Source organism: Cibotium barometz, chromosome 18 (genome assembly GCF_041138505.1).
Source record: "Cibotium barometz isolate CiBa-2024 chromosome 18, ASM4113850v1, whole genome shotgun sequence".
NCBI lineage: Eukaryota > Viridiplantae > Streptophyta > Polypodiopsida > Cyatheales > Cibotiaceae > Cibotium > Cibotium barometz.
Genome location: NC_141063.1, coordinates 32073030 through 32093096, shown reverse-complemented (window position 1 = coordinate 32093096; position 20067 = coordinate 32073030). Strand labels below are relative to the sequence as shown.

Genomic DNA, 20067 nt, shown 5'->3' with positions numbered 1-20067 from the left:
TGCAGTCGTACAACTGCCTGCGCCGCCTGAATCTGCCACTGCAGCCGCCTGACCTGCGCAGCCTGTACCAGCAGCCTGACCTGCGCAGCCTGTACCTGCAGCAGCCTGTCCTACGCAGCCTGTACCTGCAGCAGCCGTACACTGTACCTACAGCAGTCGTACAGTTCTACACTGGCTCTTCTGTGTGCAGCCATAAACCAGCAGCCAACATCAGCAGCAGTCGACTTCTCCTCTCTTCCACGCATGAGAGCTCGCACCTTTCCCAAAAAGCTAGAGAGAGAATAAGGAGTCGTGGGCCTCCAAAAGTGGAGTAGCCTCTAAATATTGCTTAGTGGCCTCCTAAGGTTTTAAAACCTTTTATATCTTTAATTTTTGCCCACCAAAGGTTATAAAACCTTTTTAAATTAAAGTCTCTTTGCCCCCTTCACACTTGGGGTTGCCCATACATGGGTTTACTCTTTGACTCCAACCTGATGCCATTCACACTGTCCACCATGTCCCTGTGCACACCTACATACTGTCCAGAGAAAAACACAGGGTCGTGACATACCCCCCTCTTGAAAAATAGCAAGCGTCCTCGATTGCACTCAATGGCACAGTAAGGCATCTTATGAGCAAAGACTCCCCATACGACAAAAACAGCCCTCCAATGCATCTGGGTGATAAAACAATCATCCTGCACAATAGGCCACACTGTCACGCCAAAGTGACAAACACCTCTTGCTTGTTCCTTCAGAACCTACAGCAAAAGTCTAAAACCAAATGGAAACACGTTAACTGTGTTAGCCAAAAACAAAACCATGCATCATTCTACATATGACAAACATATGCATGACATATATGTCAGAATATGCAGCGGAGATGATGACCAAATCTGGGAACACAAGAGCAAAAACGCAGGCAAAAAAAACAGCACAAAAAAGAGAGATGTAGGCGTGTAACTCTGCTCTGATATACACAAGAAGATCCCGAATATGATACAAATGAGGTACGGGGGCTGAGGACCTATATATACCTCCCATAGAGGGCAGTCGGCCAGCATAAAGAAAGCCCACGACTGATAAAAGGTCCCACGACTGCATAAATGCAGTCGGCCAGCAAACAGGTGCCCACGACTGATGAAATCCAGTCGGCCAGCAGCCCAGTAGCCCACAACTGATCAACATGGAGTCGGCCAGCACTGGGGTGCTCCTGGCATCACCTGGTAGCCCTCCCAAGCCTCAGAAAAATGGGAAAAAATAGGGGAAAAATACGGAGTGTGGGGAAAAATGGGAAAACACCTCATAAGGGCGGGCACACCCACAACAAGGCCCTGGTGTATAAAACTAGACAGGAGATGACTTCTAACACCCCCTCTCAGCTCCTGGCTGTGTAACCAACCACTGGGAGCTGGGGTGCCGCCTGAGCAAATCCTGAGAGCGACTTCGTGAAGAGGTTCACCGTACTGTCCTCCGTCGAACAGAACTCCAGCAAGATGTCATCAGCAACAATCTGTTCACGAACAAAGTGTCTCTGGATGACCAAGGGTTCCTCCAGTGGAAGCCCAAACCTGCAATGTAACCTCCTCCTGCTGCTCCGTAAAACTGCTCCTGGGCCTGAAGTAGATCTCCTCGTGTCCGGATCTCCTCCCCAAACCGAGTCACTCCAACCGCGGAGTCGGACTCCATCCAACAATCCCCCTCCTGTGTACAAGAGTCATGATCCTTCGCATGCCGCAGAAACCACAGGAAACGCAATCCTGCCTCACAAAGAGACATCTGCAACCAAGAGCTCAACTGCCTCATCAGGAAGCTCCCGTCCAATCCGGTGTCCATCAACCAGATCCATGAACCATACAGCTTCTAAATCACAGAGACATCACACTGCTCACAAGGATCAACACCTGTTACGGTGCACAAGCAAGTCCTAGAAACCTTCTGAAGACCATGCAAGGCCTTCTGAAACATGTCAACCACCCCCTCTGAATCCGGAACCACAAAGCCTGGAGAAACCACCTCCTTCTGCAAGTAAGCACCTGTCACCTGCCTGGCTTTCCGAAAGGTCCCTGTGGAAAGAACATCCTCAACTACTGGAAGTTCTATGTCCCGAACACGACGAGACATCAGAGCATAAGTGACCTGTTCAGCTTCCTCTGACTCACGAACACAAGAACTACCAACCTCAGTACTGGAAAGTTCCTGCCAACTGCTGCCATCTACTGGCAAGCTATCCACCACCTGGTCTCGGAAAGCTCGCACCTGCAGCGTGTCCACACTTGAGTAGCCATTACTAGACTGCCACTCATCACAATCCTGAGGACCTGGGAGAGAGAGTGCTGAAAGCCTGTAGACTCCATTCTCCACTCCACCTTCCCAAACCACTTGGCCTGTTGCTTTGTCCCGGAGAGCAACAAAATGCTCATCAAACTCCACCCGTACGCCAGTCTTGCACACCTGATGCACTGACAACAGATGAAAACCAAGTGCCGGAACATACAACACCTAGGAGGAATGCTTCCCCCCTCTGCCATCGGGAACTATCTCCATCCTGCCCTCACTGTGAACTGGGATAGTGGACGTATCCCCAGTAAGTATCTGACCAGAACACCTGCAGAGATCCTGTAAACCGAAACGGGAAGGAGTCATGTGCCTGGAAGCACCACTATCGAGAATCCACTCCCGAGTATCCGTTGCGGTGAGTCCTCCAATCTCCTCCCTGCCTGAAGAAAATGAAGCATCGGTGTCCATCACCTCCAGGTGCACAAAAGCCGGAGTCTTCATGATTGCTGAGGAATCTTCTCCCTTCTCGGTCTTCCGCTTGGGACACTGCCTCCAGTAGTGGCCTTTCTCGCCACAATCATTACAGGTCCTCTCTGCCTTTAGCTTCTCGCGGTCAGCGTCGGACATCTTCTCAGAAGACTTCTCCGATGAAGCCTTCCCCTTGCCCGAGTTACGGCCTTTCGACCGTTGGCCAGTAAAGGCCTCCGAACCTCCACCCTGAGGAGGGTTCGTAAATCGTTCCTCCTGGTCCAAGACCATTGGCACAAGCTCCTCCCACGTGATGGTGCTGAGCCTGCCACTGGTAATCAACGACGAGTAGAATGCTGAGTACGAAGAGGGCAAATGTGACAGCAACGTTATGGCCATGTCCTCTGACGATATCTCCTTCCCAGCCTGAAGAACTTCCTGCTGAAGAGCCTGCAGCTTGTTAATATGCTCCCGCATCGTCGCCGACTTTGCAGGGCTCATAACCCGCATCTGTACTTCCAAAGAAATCCTCTTCATGGGTGATACCCTGTTGTACAGAGAAGCCAAATGCTGCCATATACCTCTGGCCAGCATCATGTGCTTGACATGATTGATTACCTGCGGTGTGCAGTTGAGGAAAATAAACGAACGGACCCTGGCGTTGACGCGATCCCACATCTGCGTCTGGGCCTCCCGGTCCTTTCGGGTTGACGGTAACTCCCCTTCCTCTACTTCCGGCCGTGGAACACCAACAACGACAAAATCGGCGAGGTCGTAAGACTCCAGAACGGATTCCATCATCACCTTCCATATGCCGTAGTTGCTCCCGTCTAACTGACGGTCCACCGGAAACGTGGGGAGTGTCGGGATCTTCACATGTCTCTCGGCCATCTCATACAGATCTGCCATAGCGGGGATGTACTCTGAAAAGGGTGGGTGGGTGGGAACAAAGAAGAACTGATACCTGCAAGTGGCTGTCCAGCAGATCAGCCCGCCTTCCTCTTGCTTCTCCTCTTCCCGAACAGTCCAAAACAGTCCACCAATCAGCCACAAAACAGCCCCCTCTTGCTCACACAAATCCCAAGACCTATCTAGAGCCTAGGCTCTGATACCATGTCAGAATATGCAGCGGAGATGATGACCAAATCTGGGAACACAAGAGCAAAAACGCAGGCAAAAAAAACAGCACAAAAAAGAGAGATGTAGGCGTGTAACTCTGCTCTGATATACACAAGAAGATCCCGAATATGATACAAATGAGGTATGGGGGCTGAGGACCTATATATACCTCCCATAGAGGGCAGTCGGCCAGCATAAAGAAAGCCCACGACTGATAAAAGGTCCCACGACTGCATAAATGCAGTCGGCCAGCAAACAGGTGCCCACGACTGATGAAATCCAGTCGGCCAGCAGCCCAGTAGCCCACGACTGATCAACATGGAGTCGGCCAGCACTGGGGTGCTCCTGGCATCACCTGGCAGCCCTCCCAAGCCTCAGAAAAATGGGAAAAAATAGGGGAAAAATACGGAGTGTGGGGAAAAATGGGAAAACACCTCATAAGGGCAGGCACACCCACAACAAAGGCCCTGGTGTATAAAACTAGACAGGAGATGACTTCTAACAATATATGCATTCGAAAACAATATGCTCCTCAAGATACTCTACCTACTTGAAAGTAACAGTCTAAGGGCTGCTCGCAAGCCTTACGCCCATGGGCATCCCACAGGACCCACGACTGATGGTACAACATGAGCATATGCAAGCACTCAATGCATCCAAACACTACATCCACGAAGTACTTCCCACATGTCTCATGGCCATCCCGCAGGAATCACACCCAGTGGTGCATCCATGCACATAATAAAGTACTTGATGTATCATACCAACATACATGCAGCACACAACACAATGCAGAGTATTTCCCAATGTATTCTCAATGATACCAGGATCCAATGGCACCAGAATACAAAAATACCTCTACCTCAAAAAGTGAATGCATACATGCACAAACAAAGTTCGATCCATATATCCATGAACCAAACCAACTCTAGGACTGCTCGCAAGACTTATGCCCTCCATAGAGTTATCCATAGTTGCAGTTATAGTTCAAGGTGCGCGCGACTGTGAACCATACTCAACCACCATCTCATGTGACTAGTACACAAGATCATAGAAGTCCCATAAGCAGATGTACTGTCAGCCTCCAGTACCTTCGGGTGAATACAAAGATGTCACTAAGCGACTCCTAGATAACAACTGAGCCTGTCTGTAACAAGGGAGCGGAGGTGCTACCCCCCTCTTGAGCATTAGGTAATGCTCCAGACCTATGCTCTGCTGAACCTGAATGAGCCGTAACAAGAGTCGACTCCAACTCAAAGGCATCAAGATAAAGCTGCAACTCCTGAGGTGAATCTGCTAAGTCACCCTCCTCCATCCACTTCGCATCCATCAGTGAACCTCCTCCATCCACTTCGTATCCATCAGTGAACAGCTCTTGAACTTCACAGGATAGCGATGGGAAACCTTACCCTGTACCTTTCTTTCCTTTATGTGCCAGAGAAACCAGACTGTAAGCTGCAGCCTAACTCTTGTGCAAAAGAGCATGAGTTTCAGCCCTCTGCGCCTGCAGTCCAGCCCACCTTCTATTCTGCAACCCACAGTCGCCAGATAAATAGGGCATGTGTGCTACCAATCCAGCCCACCTCCTGTACTGCAGTCGTACAGCTGTACCTGCAGTCGTACAGCTGTACCTGCGCCGCCTGAATCTGCCACTGCAGCCGCCTGACTTGCGCAACCTGTCCTGCGCAGCCTGTACCTGCAGCAGCCGTACACTGTACCTGCAGCAGTCGTACAGTTCTGCACTGGCTCTTCTGTGCGCAGCCATAAACCAGCAGCCAACATCAGCAGTCGACTTCTCCTCTCTTCCACGCATGAGAGCTTGCACCTTTCCCAAAAAGCTAGAGAGAGAATAAGGAGTCGTGGGCTTCCAAAAGTGGAGTAGCCTCTAAATATTGCTTAGTGGCCTCCTAAGGTTTTAAAACCTTTTATATCTTTAATTTTTGCCCACCAAAGGTTATAAAACCTTTTTAAATTAAAGTCTCTTTGCCCCCTTCACACTTGGGGTTGCCCACACATGGGTTTACTCTTTGACTCCAACCTGATGCCATTCACACTGTCCACCATGTCCCTGTGCACACCTGCATACTGTCCAGAGAAAAACACAGGGTCGTGACAGTTGCCCCATGCAAGGAGATTCCGCAAAGCATTGCCGATGACATTTCGTGGAAGATGAGCGGCGGCTCAAATTCAAGTAGAGGAGCATCATCAACACACGCACCGGCACCACCACTAGCACCACCATCGGCACATGATGAAGCGGCCACCGGCTCTTTCATTGGTGTATCCTCCACTGCCACTTCCACGGATTCACGGTCCGCCTCCGCATCGGGCAAAAGGCAAAGGGTGGTGGAGCGTGAAGGGGTGCAACCCTCTCTCCACCAAGTCACGGGTAGTGTGAGAGGTTCGGTTGCATTCCTTAAGGAGCGGCAACGCCTTGCGGAGATAGAGATTGCTCGCACCATTATTGAATGCAATCTTGCCTTCAATGTACTCCAAAAGGAGCAATGGAAGAAGATGGTGACCGCGATTGCGAATGTGGGCCCATGTGAGGGGTGGACGGGGGTCTCTTACACGGCTATGCGCACGAGGAAGATTGATGAAGAGAAGCAGAGAATTGATCGAGCCCTTGACCCGATTCGAGCCGCATGGATGAAGTATGGATGTTCTATTCTCACAGATGGATGGAGTGATCAAAGGAAGCGTGGCATTATCAACATCCTTGTGTCTTGCCCGCTTGGCACATACTTCTTGCGTGCGGTTGACACCGGGAGAAGGGGGAGAAAGACTACCGGGAGTTTCATCTACCGCTAATTTGACGAGCGAGCACAAATCATGGAGATTGCACAGAAGAGATGGAGGTGGATAAACAAACCAATCCACGGGTTTGCAGCATTGGTACATCCAGCCTACAAGTCTCCAATAGTTTGCACCGATAGGGAGCTTCGACAAGATCGGGATGCATATATGCTTCGAGCTGTGCTAGTTGATGAGCACAATGCCTTTCTAGAGGAGTTGGGCTGCCATGTTGATCAGAGAGGACAAACATCCTTTTCGTCTCCCACTTGCTGGAGGAGGGAGTCACTTGTGAAGCCCCTTTTTTGGTGGGACAATTTTGGGTATGGACTAGAGCATCTCCAACCCATAGCCTTAAGGGTCCTAGCCCAGGATTGTTCTACGGGTGCATGTGAGAGGAACTGGAGTTCCTATTCTCTCATACACACGAGGATACGCAATCGACTGAGCACACGACAGTTGGAGCGGTTGGTCTACTGCCGCACTAACTTGCGCATGATGCAGGGCATTCTTAGTATGGGTAGTTTCAAGCAAGTAAGTGACAAGTCTAGACTGTAACTTGTCATGACTCATAACTTTTAAGTTTTGTGTACAGACTCTAACTTTTGTACCTTAATGTGTAGGTCAATGTTGATACTGTCATGTTGACGAGTGAAAACTTTGCAAGTGTCAATCAACAACCTGATGAGGAGGAGGAGGCAATCTTCATGGAGCTCTATAGTGAGCTTGTGGCAGCAGATACTCGCAGCACCAGGAGTCAGCATGGACGGGACCGAGCAGTTGGAGTTCATAGGCCTCCGCCTTCGGCATCGGCAGAGGGTGGCCTTCGCACATATGTGAGGCGGGGATCCTCGAGCTCCAATCCCCGCCTTCATGATTATATTCCATTGCCCCCTCATGATGATACCCCACTGCCTAGAGAGCCCTTGTTTGATGATGACGGCAACCTACTTAGCGAGAATGATCCCTAGAGTGTCTCGATCACCTTCAAAGAGTCCTCTTCAGAGAACTCTCTTGATGGACACTCTAGTAGTGATCATGCAGATGTTGGTGATGATGTAGACTTTTGATATGTTATAGCTCTCTAGGCATTGGGCATCTATCTCCTTCTAGCCCATTGATGATGTATTGTAGTATGTAGTATCATGTATGTACGCATATTGGCGGTCGCCCATGCCATGAGTTTTTGGCCTATCCTTTTGTACCAATTTTGTACTCTAATGGCATGATGACATTATGTTCATGGTTCTACTATTTTGTAACTTCTTGTCTACAATTTGTAAGTTTAGGAAGTATTTTTTTTAAAAAAACATACTAATATCGTACCGTACCGCAAAAAATTTTAAGGTACCAATTAGTACCGTATTTTATCGTACCGTACCGTATCGTACCTTTCGTACGAACTAAGCCTGTATGCAGCGGAAGTCTTTGTATTGGAAGATCCTGTCACACAAATGCTCACACTGTCTTCTGTATCCTGAGTTTCGTGAGTTTAGCAATCCACTTTAATACTTCAAACTTTAAAGAGATGAGAGAGAGATATATGAGAACTGTACACCAGATTGGGTCCCGAATTGCCCACTGAAGGGCCCCCTATCCCGATAACGAGATAGTATTTGCTTTATTACTTTAGAGAGAATGACTGTGGACTGTAGATAAGCCAAACGCAAGATCTCGAAGGATCAGAAGCCTGGCTGAACTGTACACAGCTGTAGAAACACCTCAATGAACTGATCTCGAGCCTATGCACTCTTCCCAAGGGCATGAGGAAGGGCTGCACACCTGAGGCTGAGAAAAGAAGGCAGTGGATTGTTCTAAGCTATGTTAGAATGCTGTAAATGCTTATGAATGATAGAATACCTTTACCAGATGACTGGTGTATGCCTCAATGATGCACTGAATGCTGGATACTGATGTAGACTGATGAATCAAGGCTGAAACTGCTGGGAATCTGCAAAGGCAGGTCTGTAGGGCTGAATACTGTTGTAGGACTGTTGTAGAACTGAAAACGCAAGGCTGGTCTGCTGTAGAACTGTAAACACAGGGCTGCGGTGAACTGAACACAGGCCGGCTGTGATCTATGCAGAAAACGCAGAGGTGCTTGCTGTTTTGGGCCTGTGGATGTACTGTATGGCTGCGCCTATGGTCTGTAGGGACTGCAGAACTGCTGAATGGTCTACTGAACTGCTGCGTTGGACTAGTAGGGCTGATGGAAGCAAAAACGCAGGTTCTCAAGGCTGGAGAAGCAAACGCAGAAGCTCCAAGGCTGTTGGATTAGTCTAGGGCTGAAGGCAAGGGTACTCCTAGGGCTAAGGAGGAAAGCTCTTAGCACACTGAAGACTGAATGAAGAACTAAGCCCTATGCAAGCCTATTTATACTAACTAGGGACTGGTCAAGTTGGCTGGTCATTTATTTAATAAAGTTTATGTTTATAAATGACATTAAATGCTAAATAAATACCATAAATTATGGGAAAAATACCACATAAATCCTAGTAAATTCCCTAAGGTTTCTGGGATGTTCTAAATGATGCACAGGCATATGAATGCATATTATGCCGGATGCAGAGTGCTTTCTGATGCAAACCCTAAGGCTTCTACTGACTCTACATGCATGAATTATTCTCTCCAAGTTGGTTAAGGGACTTGACTGACCGACTGACCCGCTAAGGCTGAGGAATGACCTACGTAGCTCGTGCCTGACTTATCCTGGACTGAGGATGTACAATGGGGTCACGGCATACGACAAATATCATCCTAGTGGGTTCTAATAATGTACAAATGTTGCAGTGCTGATGATGAACCAGTTTGTCACCATGCACTGAGGGCAGAGTGCATGTGACACTTGGCTGGCAGACCCCTTAGGGTATTTTCTTTTCTCAGCAGAAGTACACACGGGAGATTCTTGACAAGTTTCAGATGACTAGGTGTAGTCCAGTATCTTCTCCTATGGATACTGGTGAGAAGCTTTCTCTTCTTGATGCTTCTCCAGGGATTGATTTGGGACAGTTTCAAGTTCTCGTCGGTTGTTTGGTATGGTTAACCTACTCCCGATTGGAGATTTGTTTCACATTCAAGTTATTGAGTTCTTTCACATCCAAGCCCCGTCAGCAGCATAGGCGATGTGCTCTCAGAATGCTTCAATACTTGAGGGATACTTTGGATTTTGGCATATTCTATGGCCATTGGCTAAGGGTGCACTCTTCTTGGATGGACTGATTCAGATTGGGCTAGAGATCCAGATACTCAGCGTGTTCGACCACTGATTGTGTTTTCTAACTTGGGTCGAGAGCCATTTCATGGCGCAGTAGAAAGCAGCCTACTGTGGTGCTTTCCTCTACAGAGGCGGAGTATCGAGGAGCTTGTTATGCTCCATGTGAGGCGATGCGGAGATTATTGGGAGGACTTGGCTTTCCTCCTACTGGATGTACTCTTCTTTGGTGTGACAATCAGAGTTGCATTGCCATCGCCAAGGACCCTGTGTTTCATGTTCGTACGAAACACATTGAGATTCAGTATCACTATATATACCTAGATGAGTTTAGGAGCATGCCCAAATTCACCTTTTAGGAACGTGCATGTTATATACTCATGGTAGTCAACCCACAAGACTATATAACTATCAACTCAATTATGCATAGTATGGACTAGATACTACGACATCCCCACTAACGTCATCAGAGCCCAATAGTGGGTGTAGAACTCTGTATCAAGATATGCTCTCACACACGCCCTCCACACACACACACACACACACACACACACATATTAAGAGCATATATTCACACAAAGCCCTTCGTATTGAGTTTCTATCAAACCTCCGGAGATGCAGGGCAGACTCAGCCATAATGAAGCCTAGCACTAAGGGAAGTAGCAAATAGAAAGAATCAATATCACTATGTTCGTGAACAAGTTCTTGCTCGAGATTTGCGTTTGGAGTATTGTCCTTTAGTAGAGAATGCAATAGGTTTGTTCACCAAGCCGGTGTCTTAGGCTTCCTTGGCTCCTCATCTTCAGCTTCTTGGAGTTTGTTCAACATCTCGTGCCGAGAGGGGGTGTTAGCATATTCATCCTCATATGCTGCCATGTATTTACCTATATTTGATCCCTTTTATGGCCCTTGGTTGTGGGTTGGCCACCTGTATTTTTTCCACATTTTTTTGCTTTTTCTTGGTATTTTTCCCAGGTCGGGTGAGCATGTCCCAATCGGCCAGCTCCTATGCTCCAATCGGCCAACCCCTTCTTACCTATTAATAGGTGGGCTGATCTCTCCCTTTTCATTCATTGATCATTCTAGGTTGTGTGGTTCATGTGTTGACATTCTCTCTCTCTCTTGTATCCTTAACTTATGAGACACTTTGGTCTCTTGCTCAGGATTGCTTTCACTACAGTATATTCAGCTTATTAGTTGCATGTCTCTCTCTTGCACTCTCAATTCAGCACACGCTAGTGCTCATCTTGCTTCCACTCTATGCACACTCTTTCAAGCCTATGGTTGGGAGAAGAGTCACTATCGCAATCGTCGAACTCAAATTCGATGTGGGTTATCGTAACTCTACTAGGGTTTCCAGGCATGTGGTCGTGACACTACCGAGATAGCGTATTTCCTGGAGCTGTTGGGCAGGGTGATTCTCTAAGCCAGAAAGTGCTTGTTAGCATTGAATTACAACATAGCTTCTCTCATGATTCACAACATAGCCTCTCTAATGATGTTGAGTTGTACCCTGTGCACAAAGATGTAGCGTCAATTTTGAGAGTGAGAGGAGAGGTAAACTTCTAGGTCTGCGACCATGAGTCTAAGGCCATATTGCTTAGCCCTCGGTTGATTGGATCAATTGTGCTTGCTGACTTTTTATAATACGTTAGCATGAGGTACCCACAAAGGTGAGAGGTGCTCTAGGTGAGGACTAGGTCCCATAGTCACATGGGACGCGAAATGGGAACGGGGAACGGGGACGGAAAAGATTGAGAATGGCCATTCCCTGTGACTATAGAGTGACATGGGACGGGAATGGGAACGGGAAGATGCTGCCATCCCCAACATTCCCAAGTCTAAAAATGCCCATTCCCTGTGACTATGCTAGGTCCCACAAAAGTATCAGATGCTCCATGGTGTGGACTTGGTTCCATAGACAAGATATAGGTGAAGTGTTGTACTTCCCAATTGGTGGGGTGAAAGAACTCAAACTAGTTTTGATTGTGACTGCGGGTTGATGCGACAATTCGGTTTTTCTTGTTAGTTTGGAACTACTTGTTACAAGGCAGGTTTGACTTGGTAATGCCCAAAGGCTCTAGGAAATCGCCTTTGTCCAGAATGGTTTTGACTTGGAAGGTAATCCTTCATAGTTATGGATTACTGTGTGGAAGCTCTCCATACAAAGGACCAATCAGGTACCTTGGTACTAATCACTTGGATCTATTGGCTAGTATTAAGTAGCTAATTACTTTAGGCAAATCTCACTAGCGTGGTGAACGATAAGATATTTATACTTGAGGGTGACTTCCGTGTGTTCCTTGGTATCGAGTTGTGGACCCAATTCTTTTGGGGGAAATGTGATTTGCATTAAGAGGAAGATTGGAGTGCTAAAGAGGAAGATTGGAGTGCTAAAGAGCTGATAGCCTTTTGTTGGACTACTCTATTAATCCTAGGAGAATGTCAATTCTTCCAGAGCAAGTCAGTTAACTTGGAAGGATGTTGATTATTTGCAAACAAGTCAAGAATGATAATTCTTCAATAGTAAGTTTACTAAGGATGAGAACTTTAATGTGTCTAGTCTGTTTGTTGACACAAGTTTGAAGGATGTTGGAACCTTAGAGCACTAAGTCAGCTAGTGATTGCTCACAAGCACATGAGGTTTGGCATTATAGACTAAACTGTGGAGTTTCACAGTATTGGGGTTTCAAGAATCTTTTTGCATTATCTTTGGTGTGATACACGAGTAAAGCGCTCTAGCTTCCTTATGCAAAGAAATTCTGATTTTGACACGTCAAGAGGGAATGGATTGGTAAGCAAGTTTACATAAAAGGGTTTCTAATGTTCTAGACATACTTAGAACAAGCCCATGGGACTTGGGCTCTGTAAAACAGAGATAAACGTGTGATCATATTTAGTTCCATAGGCTAGCTAAGGTAAGGGCTAGGGAACTTATGCGGATGCTACGGTGGATGTAGCTGGTTGATGATCTCCTAATGGGATTCATGAGGACCTGAATCTTATTGAAGGGGAGATAATTTTACATTCCAAACTAGGCTAGGCTAGTATTAACCATGGGTCGAGGACCTAGGATTAAGTAGGTGTGCTAACCCAAGGTCAGTTAGGTTAAGGGTTACGTTTAAAAAGCTAGGGGCTAATTGGACTTGCGGAGGAGGCTAAGGGTTAGCAAGGATGAGGTCTAGATTGGCCTTGGGTCAATTAAAAGCGAAGTGGCTAAAAATAACTAAAAGCTCAATAATAGACATGGAGATTAATAATACCATAAAAGAGTGTCTTGGATCCATTTATGATTATTATTAGGTATCCTCGTGATAGAAACGTCTACTAAGGCTTGATGGACTTGAGGGCCAGTTCATGGGCATCATGGAGAAGAGCTGCCCGGAATGATTTCATGACACACAGTCGGCCTTTGTAGTAAAGCCAACCATCGCGTATCAGAAAATGGCATGGTCCTGTGGCATCCAATGCCTGTTCCCACTGTGTACCGAATTCCTCGGAATCCGCGTACGTGTGCTTCATGTCTTCTAGTCCTGTACCAACAAGGTCCAGTCTAGTGGTCTGGATCGCAGATACTTGTCCCTTCCTGCTCAAAGCATCGGCCACTGGATTGGCCTTTCCTGGAAGATACTCAATCATGCCACCAAACTGCTGGAATATCTGACTCCAGCGGTGTTGTCGATCACTCCACTGTGCACTTGGCATCGTCTGAATCCAGCGCAATGCCTGATGGTCAGTGCGGACCTCGAAGTCACGGCCATACAGGAAATGTTTCCAATGTTTCAAGGCTTGTATAACTGCTAGGAGTTCACGATCATAGACTGAGTAGTTCTTTTCGGCGGGCAGTAACTTACGAGACATGTAAGCTACTGGATGACCATTCTGTTGCAATACACCTCCAATTGCGATGTTACTCGCATCGGTGATCACTTGAAATGGTTCGTCCCACGAGACAAGGGCTAAACAAGGCGCTTCTGACAAAGCCACCTTGAGGTTCTGGAATGCCTCCAACGCTCGTGGAGTCATTCGAATCTTTTGCCTCCTTGTTTTCACTCCCTTTAGCAGATCGGTGAGGTCTGCCGAGAGATCAGAAAACTTGTCAATGTGGGTGGAATATGCCTGGCATATACCCACAAATGATCTAATGTCATAAGCAGTCTGAGGTACTTCCCAGTTAACAATCTCGGCCACTTTAGCTGGATCAAGTCGAATGCCTTCGGCACTGATTATATATCCCAAGTAATGTACCTGGAACAGATAAAATTCTGACTTCTTTTCATTGACGTAGAGCTCGTTGCTTTCCAGCAACTTAAGGACTTTCTCCACATCAATGTCATGCTGCTCAACTGTAGCTGAAAATATGAGTATGTCGTCCAAAAATATGAACACACACACTCCTATCAACTCCCGGAAAATACGCATCATCATGCGGTTAAATGTAGCTGGGGCGTTCGTCAATCCAAATGGCATAACCACAAATTCATAGTGGGCCCGTTCTGTACGGAAAGCTGTCTTGGGGATGTCAAAACCGAACCTGGTGGTACCCACTCTTTAAATCCAATTTAGAGAACACCTTAGCTCCATTCAGCCTCTCGAGAATATAGTCAATTCGAGGCATCGGGAATCTGCTCTTGATAGTCAGCTTGTTGAGTGCACGATAATCGACACACAACCGAGAAGACCCATCTTTCTTCTTAACAAATAAGATCGGTGCTGCAAATGGCGACACGCTGGGGCGGATGAAGCCAGCTTGCAACAATTCTTGGAGTTGGCGGTCCAACTCCGATTCCATTGCCTTAGAAAGGCGATACGGGAACTTGCTCGGGGGTTCCGAGCCTGGGAGGAGGTCAATCTTGTGATCCTCCGGTCTGGACGGGGGAAGCTAGGGAGGGAGACTGTCCCGAAGAAAAATCTTCTGGAACTTTTCATGGAGAACCGAGTACTTCTCGGAAGCACTGGCCACCGTCTGGGCTGTCTGGACGTAAATCATCGCACACAGTGCGTCTTTCCTGACTGCTCGCTTAGCCTGCAAGTGGCTTATGAGCGGAAAGTTTGGAATACCTGGCTCACACTTAATGGTCACAGGGGTGTTTGACACATTCCGATCGATCTGGAACGTGTGCTTGTCCCACTTGACATCAGGAAGAAACTTGTGAAACCACTGGATACCCAAAATTATGTCTGCTCCTACAAGAGGGGCAACCATAAAGTCACGCACAAACTCTATGCCCTGAATCACTAATTTAGCACTTAGAGCTTCATACTTGACGCTCGTTGTCATACCGGTGCTAAAACCCTCAACCTGCTTGTCCACCGGAGTCAGCTCGAAACGGGCACGCCTAGCGGCCTCTTCCGTGATCACATCCTCCGTGCTGCCGCTGTCAAACAAGACAACGACTCTCTGGCCACCTATGTAGCCAAAGGACTTGAGCAATTCGTTGCGCTCATACTCCTGGTCATGGGCGCCCTTCTGCTTATCTTCGAGCTCCCGGCTAATAATTGCTCCAACTGAAGCACCGGGGGTTGAAGAACTAGGGGTAGCCACTTGGGTCTGTGTGGGAGCTGTGCTCACCACGGAAGCTGTGGAGGCGGCGGCGGCCTTTGGAGGCTTCTTCGGACAATCCCGAGAAGTATGTCCTTTTGTGTGACAAAAGTAACATCTACCCTCCTTCCTGTACTGAGAAAGCTCCTCAGCACTCAACTTGCCACCTGTCTTGCCTGCCTCCGCTTTCTGGTCTGGAGTAAGCTTAGACGCATTGTTCGAGTTCTTGGAGCCAGAGGCTCCCGGGCTCTGTCCTGGGGAAGACCCCGTCTGGTTCTGGCTTTTGCCCCCCGAGGCGTTAGCCTTAGGAGAAGCCGGCTGGGAAGTCTTGGGCTTGCCACCATTGTGTTTCATTTCTGCACTCTGCGCAAGCGAGAGTGCGTCCTCAAAGGTGGCTAGTCTAAACATACGCACCTCCCATTGGATGTGCGTGTCCAGGCCATACAAAAACTGCCCTTTCTTGTCCGCATCAGATAAGCCTAATTGTAGACACAAGGTCGAAATTCTATTGGCAAACTGAAGGACTGGTTGCGCATTCTGACGCGCACCCCTGAACTCGTCTTCGAGTCGCTCAAGGTAGTGGGGCGGTAAAAACCGCTGCTTAAGGTCACGGACGAACTCGTCCCACCCATAAGCTGCCATACCTGATCTGGTGTGGGCATGAGCCCACTGAGTCCACCAAGGAATGGCCTCACCTTCCAAATACCAACTGGCTAAGATCACTTTGTCAATATCTGATTTCCTAACTGCGGCAAAGTAAGCTTCAAATTGATGTAACCATGAATACAGAGTAGTGGGATCGAGTTTACCATTATACTTACTGAAATTCATTTTCTCGGGAAAATGATTCGAGGGCGCCGCCGGTGTCAATCTGGCGTCCAAAGCTCGGAGGTAACGCTTGTGTTCCACTCGTCGCATGGCTTCGTCTTCTCGTTGTCGAATCTCCAATGCACGCATCTGCATCTCAAGCAAGGAGCTTGGCTGCGGCTGTGACCCTGCGAGAGGGTCCCTGTGATGACGAGGATCTGGTATCTGGGATACGGAAGGAGAGGGAGGAGGAGATGGAAAACGCGACGCTGGAGAGCGAGAACGCTCCTCCAGAGCCAAAATCCGCGCTTCTGCTCATCCAACTTGGTTGTCTGGTCTGCGATTGCTCGCATCATCTGCTGGAACATGTCTTGTACACTCAAGCCGGGTGCCCTAGCTGGGCTGCCTAGTGCACTCTGGTCCCATGATTCTGGTTCTCTCTCGTCGCCGAAGTTCGCCATAGCGGGAAAATGCAGTTCCTTTCCGGAACGCAATCTGACCATCCACTATCTGTGTGGGAGGCTTCCGGAGGCTTCCGGAGGCTAAAAACCAACCGTCCTTCGAGGGACAGGAGTCACTCCGAAAGGGGTAGTCCACCGGCGTCTAAAAACCAACCACACGAGCGAAAAAATTTTCTAGTTTTCTTTGCTGAATCTTTGTCCTTGAAGTGAGCTCTGATACCACTGTAATATGCGGAAGCTTCGGAGAAAGATCGGTACTTCAAAACTCAGAAAACAGCACTCTTTTCGCGACGGAATTAACGCACAAACTGAAAGACGATGTGCAGAAAAATAGAGAGAGAAGGGGGAGATGGAGAAGGACACAGTATTGGGTCCCAATTACCCTCTGTAGGGCCCCCACCACGGATGGTGTATTTACTTTATTAGAATGATGTAAATCTGAAACAAATACAAAGTACTTGACCTTTTCTTGGCTGGAAAACCTGCCCTTGACCTTCAGTCCTTCACCCCTTTGCTTTAGCAATGTTCTTGGCTGTCTTGGCCCTTGGTTGCTTGGAGCACTTGGTGAATTATGAGATGGAAACATGGATTATGGGCTGGGGTATTTATACCACCTCTTGTCTCCAGTCGGCTGGCTTCAGGGAGCTCCACGACTGAGATATATTCAATAAAGTGTTTTCACACTATATTCCCTGCAGTCCAGCCTGCGCATGCTTCTGGGCAGCACCCTGGCTGCTGGGCACCATGCGCATGGGTGTGGGACTGCCCCCCACACCTGGCCGACTGGCTGGGCAGGGTTTCTAACCCTGTCGGCTGCCTGTCCAGCAGCCCTAGGGCTGGCCGACTGCCCTTCCAGCCCAAGCCATGGCTGGTGGGCACAATGTGGGCCCTCCTGGCCCCTTGGGGGTGGTTCTACACCTCCCCCATGCCCATTCTACAAGTGCAAGTGCAATTCCTCACACTAGGGTAGCCCTATGGCTGGCCCCATCTCTACATGCAAACCTACATGCCTACAGAGGCCTGGCATCCAGTTGCAAACCAGATACACAGAACATCTGACATCATTCCAGAGGGAGACTCACAGCGCGGACTGGCACTGCTTCATGTGCAGGACAGTGCACACCTGACCTCGGACGACTGAGATGGATCCCTGGCTGACTCGTCCCGGACTGGGCTCACATGGGACCAGTTCACCATCCCAGGTCCTGCACCTTCTGTACAGAAATGTCTACGTGGCATCCAAGTGCGGGATGCACGTGACACCTATGAGAGGTGCAGGCTAGCTCACCACCCAACCGTAGGTTCGCGTCCGCAAACCTCCCACGCTCCAGAGACTAAGGCTCCAATCCCACGAACCATGCCAGTCAGCACTAGTATACCACCAACGCTTGCCTATAGAGGCCTTCGGCACAACCGTCCGTGACCCGTCAAATCCAATTATGTTCCCAACGGTAATCCTGGTCCATCGCAGACCACAAAGTGAATAACTTTCTGTGAACAATAATAACCCAAGTCTCACTTATATATTGCCTACTGCTGCTATAAATAACCATCCGCTCATAAATAGCCAATATACTTGGTATTATTATGAGCCTTAGCCAGTTGTATCAACCTGCTTCCTCTAATCCCAGGACTCCCCTAATCTTGCTAGATTAGACCACTATTCCTAAAGATTAGTACTAGATACGTAGCATAGAAACTAATTATGAAATCCCAATTCATTTACCATTTCCATTCAGCTAAGGAAATATGCTACCACATTAAACTTCCCTTCTCGATGCCTTAGTTGGAAATCAAACTATTGCACCATCTTTGCCCAATAAGTCTTCTTGCCAAAAAGGTCTAGCTAATATTTCATACTTTCATGATTAGTCAGGATTTCAAATTTGGCACCATATAAATAATGGCATCCCTTCTTCAATGCATGAATTATTACATAAAGCTCATTCTCATATGTTGAATAATTTTGTTGAGAGCGATCCAACTTCTTGCTTTCAAAAGCACTTCCTTTTTGTAAAAGGACCGCTCCTACAACATTATTACTTGCATGAGTTTTGATCACAAAATTCTCATTTGGGTCTACTATTTTTAGCACAGGAGTTGTAGCAATAAGTAGCTTAAGCTTTTCAAAGCTTTGCTTTTGGGCTCCTTCCCAGGTGAAGACTTTTCCTTCCCCTTTGAGCTGATTCGTAATTGGTATATCTACCTTCGCATAATCTACTTTCTAAACATTCTTTGGGTGTGCAATGATCCATGAGGATTCCTTCTTTGGGTGTGCAATGTGGAATAACTTCAATCTTTTCAAGATCCATGAGGATTCCTTCTTTGGGTGTGCAATGTGTCCCAGATACTTTACTTCGTTAGCAGAGAAATCACACTTAGACTCCTTAACGAATAAGGAATGCTCCCTCAGCAATTGAAACACCTTTCAAAGATGTTCAATATGCTCCTTCTTAGATCTGCTAAAGATCAAGACATCGTCTAATGAAGTAACCCACAAATAAATAAAAGAGGATTTTATTTTAAGAGGATTTATTTTCTCTTTGTCATCATGTCACATCATTTGCAGAGAAGCAAAGAGAAACCTACTGCATCGAGAGGAGATGCGTTCTCCAGGCTGCAAACAGCTCGGGGGCCGAAAGGGAGAAGGGCTGCAAGGCCGCCCATGAAATGGAAAGCTTCTCCTGCGCCAGCGTCCAGATAAACAAGCGCATCCTTCACATCTTCACCTGCTAACTGTTCAAAAAAATCTCTGTGTTACACGGAAGCGTTTGTCCACCAGAGCCGACAAGGAAGGAAGCTTTTTTGGAGCTCAATTTATTCACATGTATCAGCAGTACTGTGTGACATCTAGTCACAATTCGAAGGGTTTCTGTATAGGCACCTGGGAAAGGCAATCGAGGCAAGCTTTGCGCAGGTCTATGCCCGCCATAGACAATCTCTTTCAAAAAAATGGAAGCTTCTTTCTGAGTGTTGCGTGGGTTAGGATGTCTAACAAAGTCGTGGGCTATCACACACAACCCCCTTCAAGTCCGCATTTTATTTCGTTGCCATTTTAAAGCCATCGGGTAACTAAGAAAGTAAGCTAAGAGGCAAGGCACTAAGAGTGACTTAAGGTTGATCATTGCATGTTAAGGGGCTCCGAGAATGTGGCCGGAAGGGGTAGTGGGGTGCGTGGGCGACGTACGTCGCGCACACAGGGAGTCTGATGGCTCGCATGGGAGATTGGATGCAAGGTATGGGGGATAGAGGGGAGCAAGACGCCCAAAGTTGGGGTGACTGGGGCGCTGAAGACTTGGACGAGATGAAGAGAGTGCGTGAGGAAGTTGAGGAGACACAAGAGAAGAAGAGACTGCAGGCCGATTGGGTAACGAGAAGATTACATCCCTCGCTAGTACAGCCGTCGGC

The 20067-nt window shown here is 47.8% G+C and overlaps 1 protein-coding gene across 1 annotated transcript in view; it reads right to left on the bottom strand.

Annotated features, from left to right (window-relative positions):
- Positions 1–19733, bottom strand: part of LOC147629211 (vesicle docking protein) — a 114891-nt gene extending 95158 nt beyond the window's left edge. Inside the window, exons 1-2 of the mRNA XM_086812473.1 lie at positions 19544–19733; positions 19249–19395 (exon numbers count right to left, since the gene is read on the bottom strand). Coding sequence (XP_086668599.1) covers positions 19249–19395; positions 19544–19591 — 195 coding nt within the window. The 5' untranslated portion in view covers positions 19592–19733. The remainder of the gene's footprint in view (positions 1–19248; positions 19396–19543) is intronic.
- Between the last annotated feature and the right edge of the window lie 334 nt (positions 19734–20067).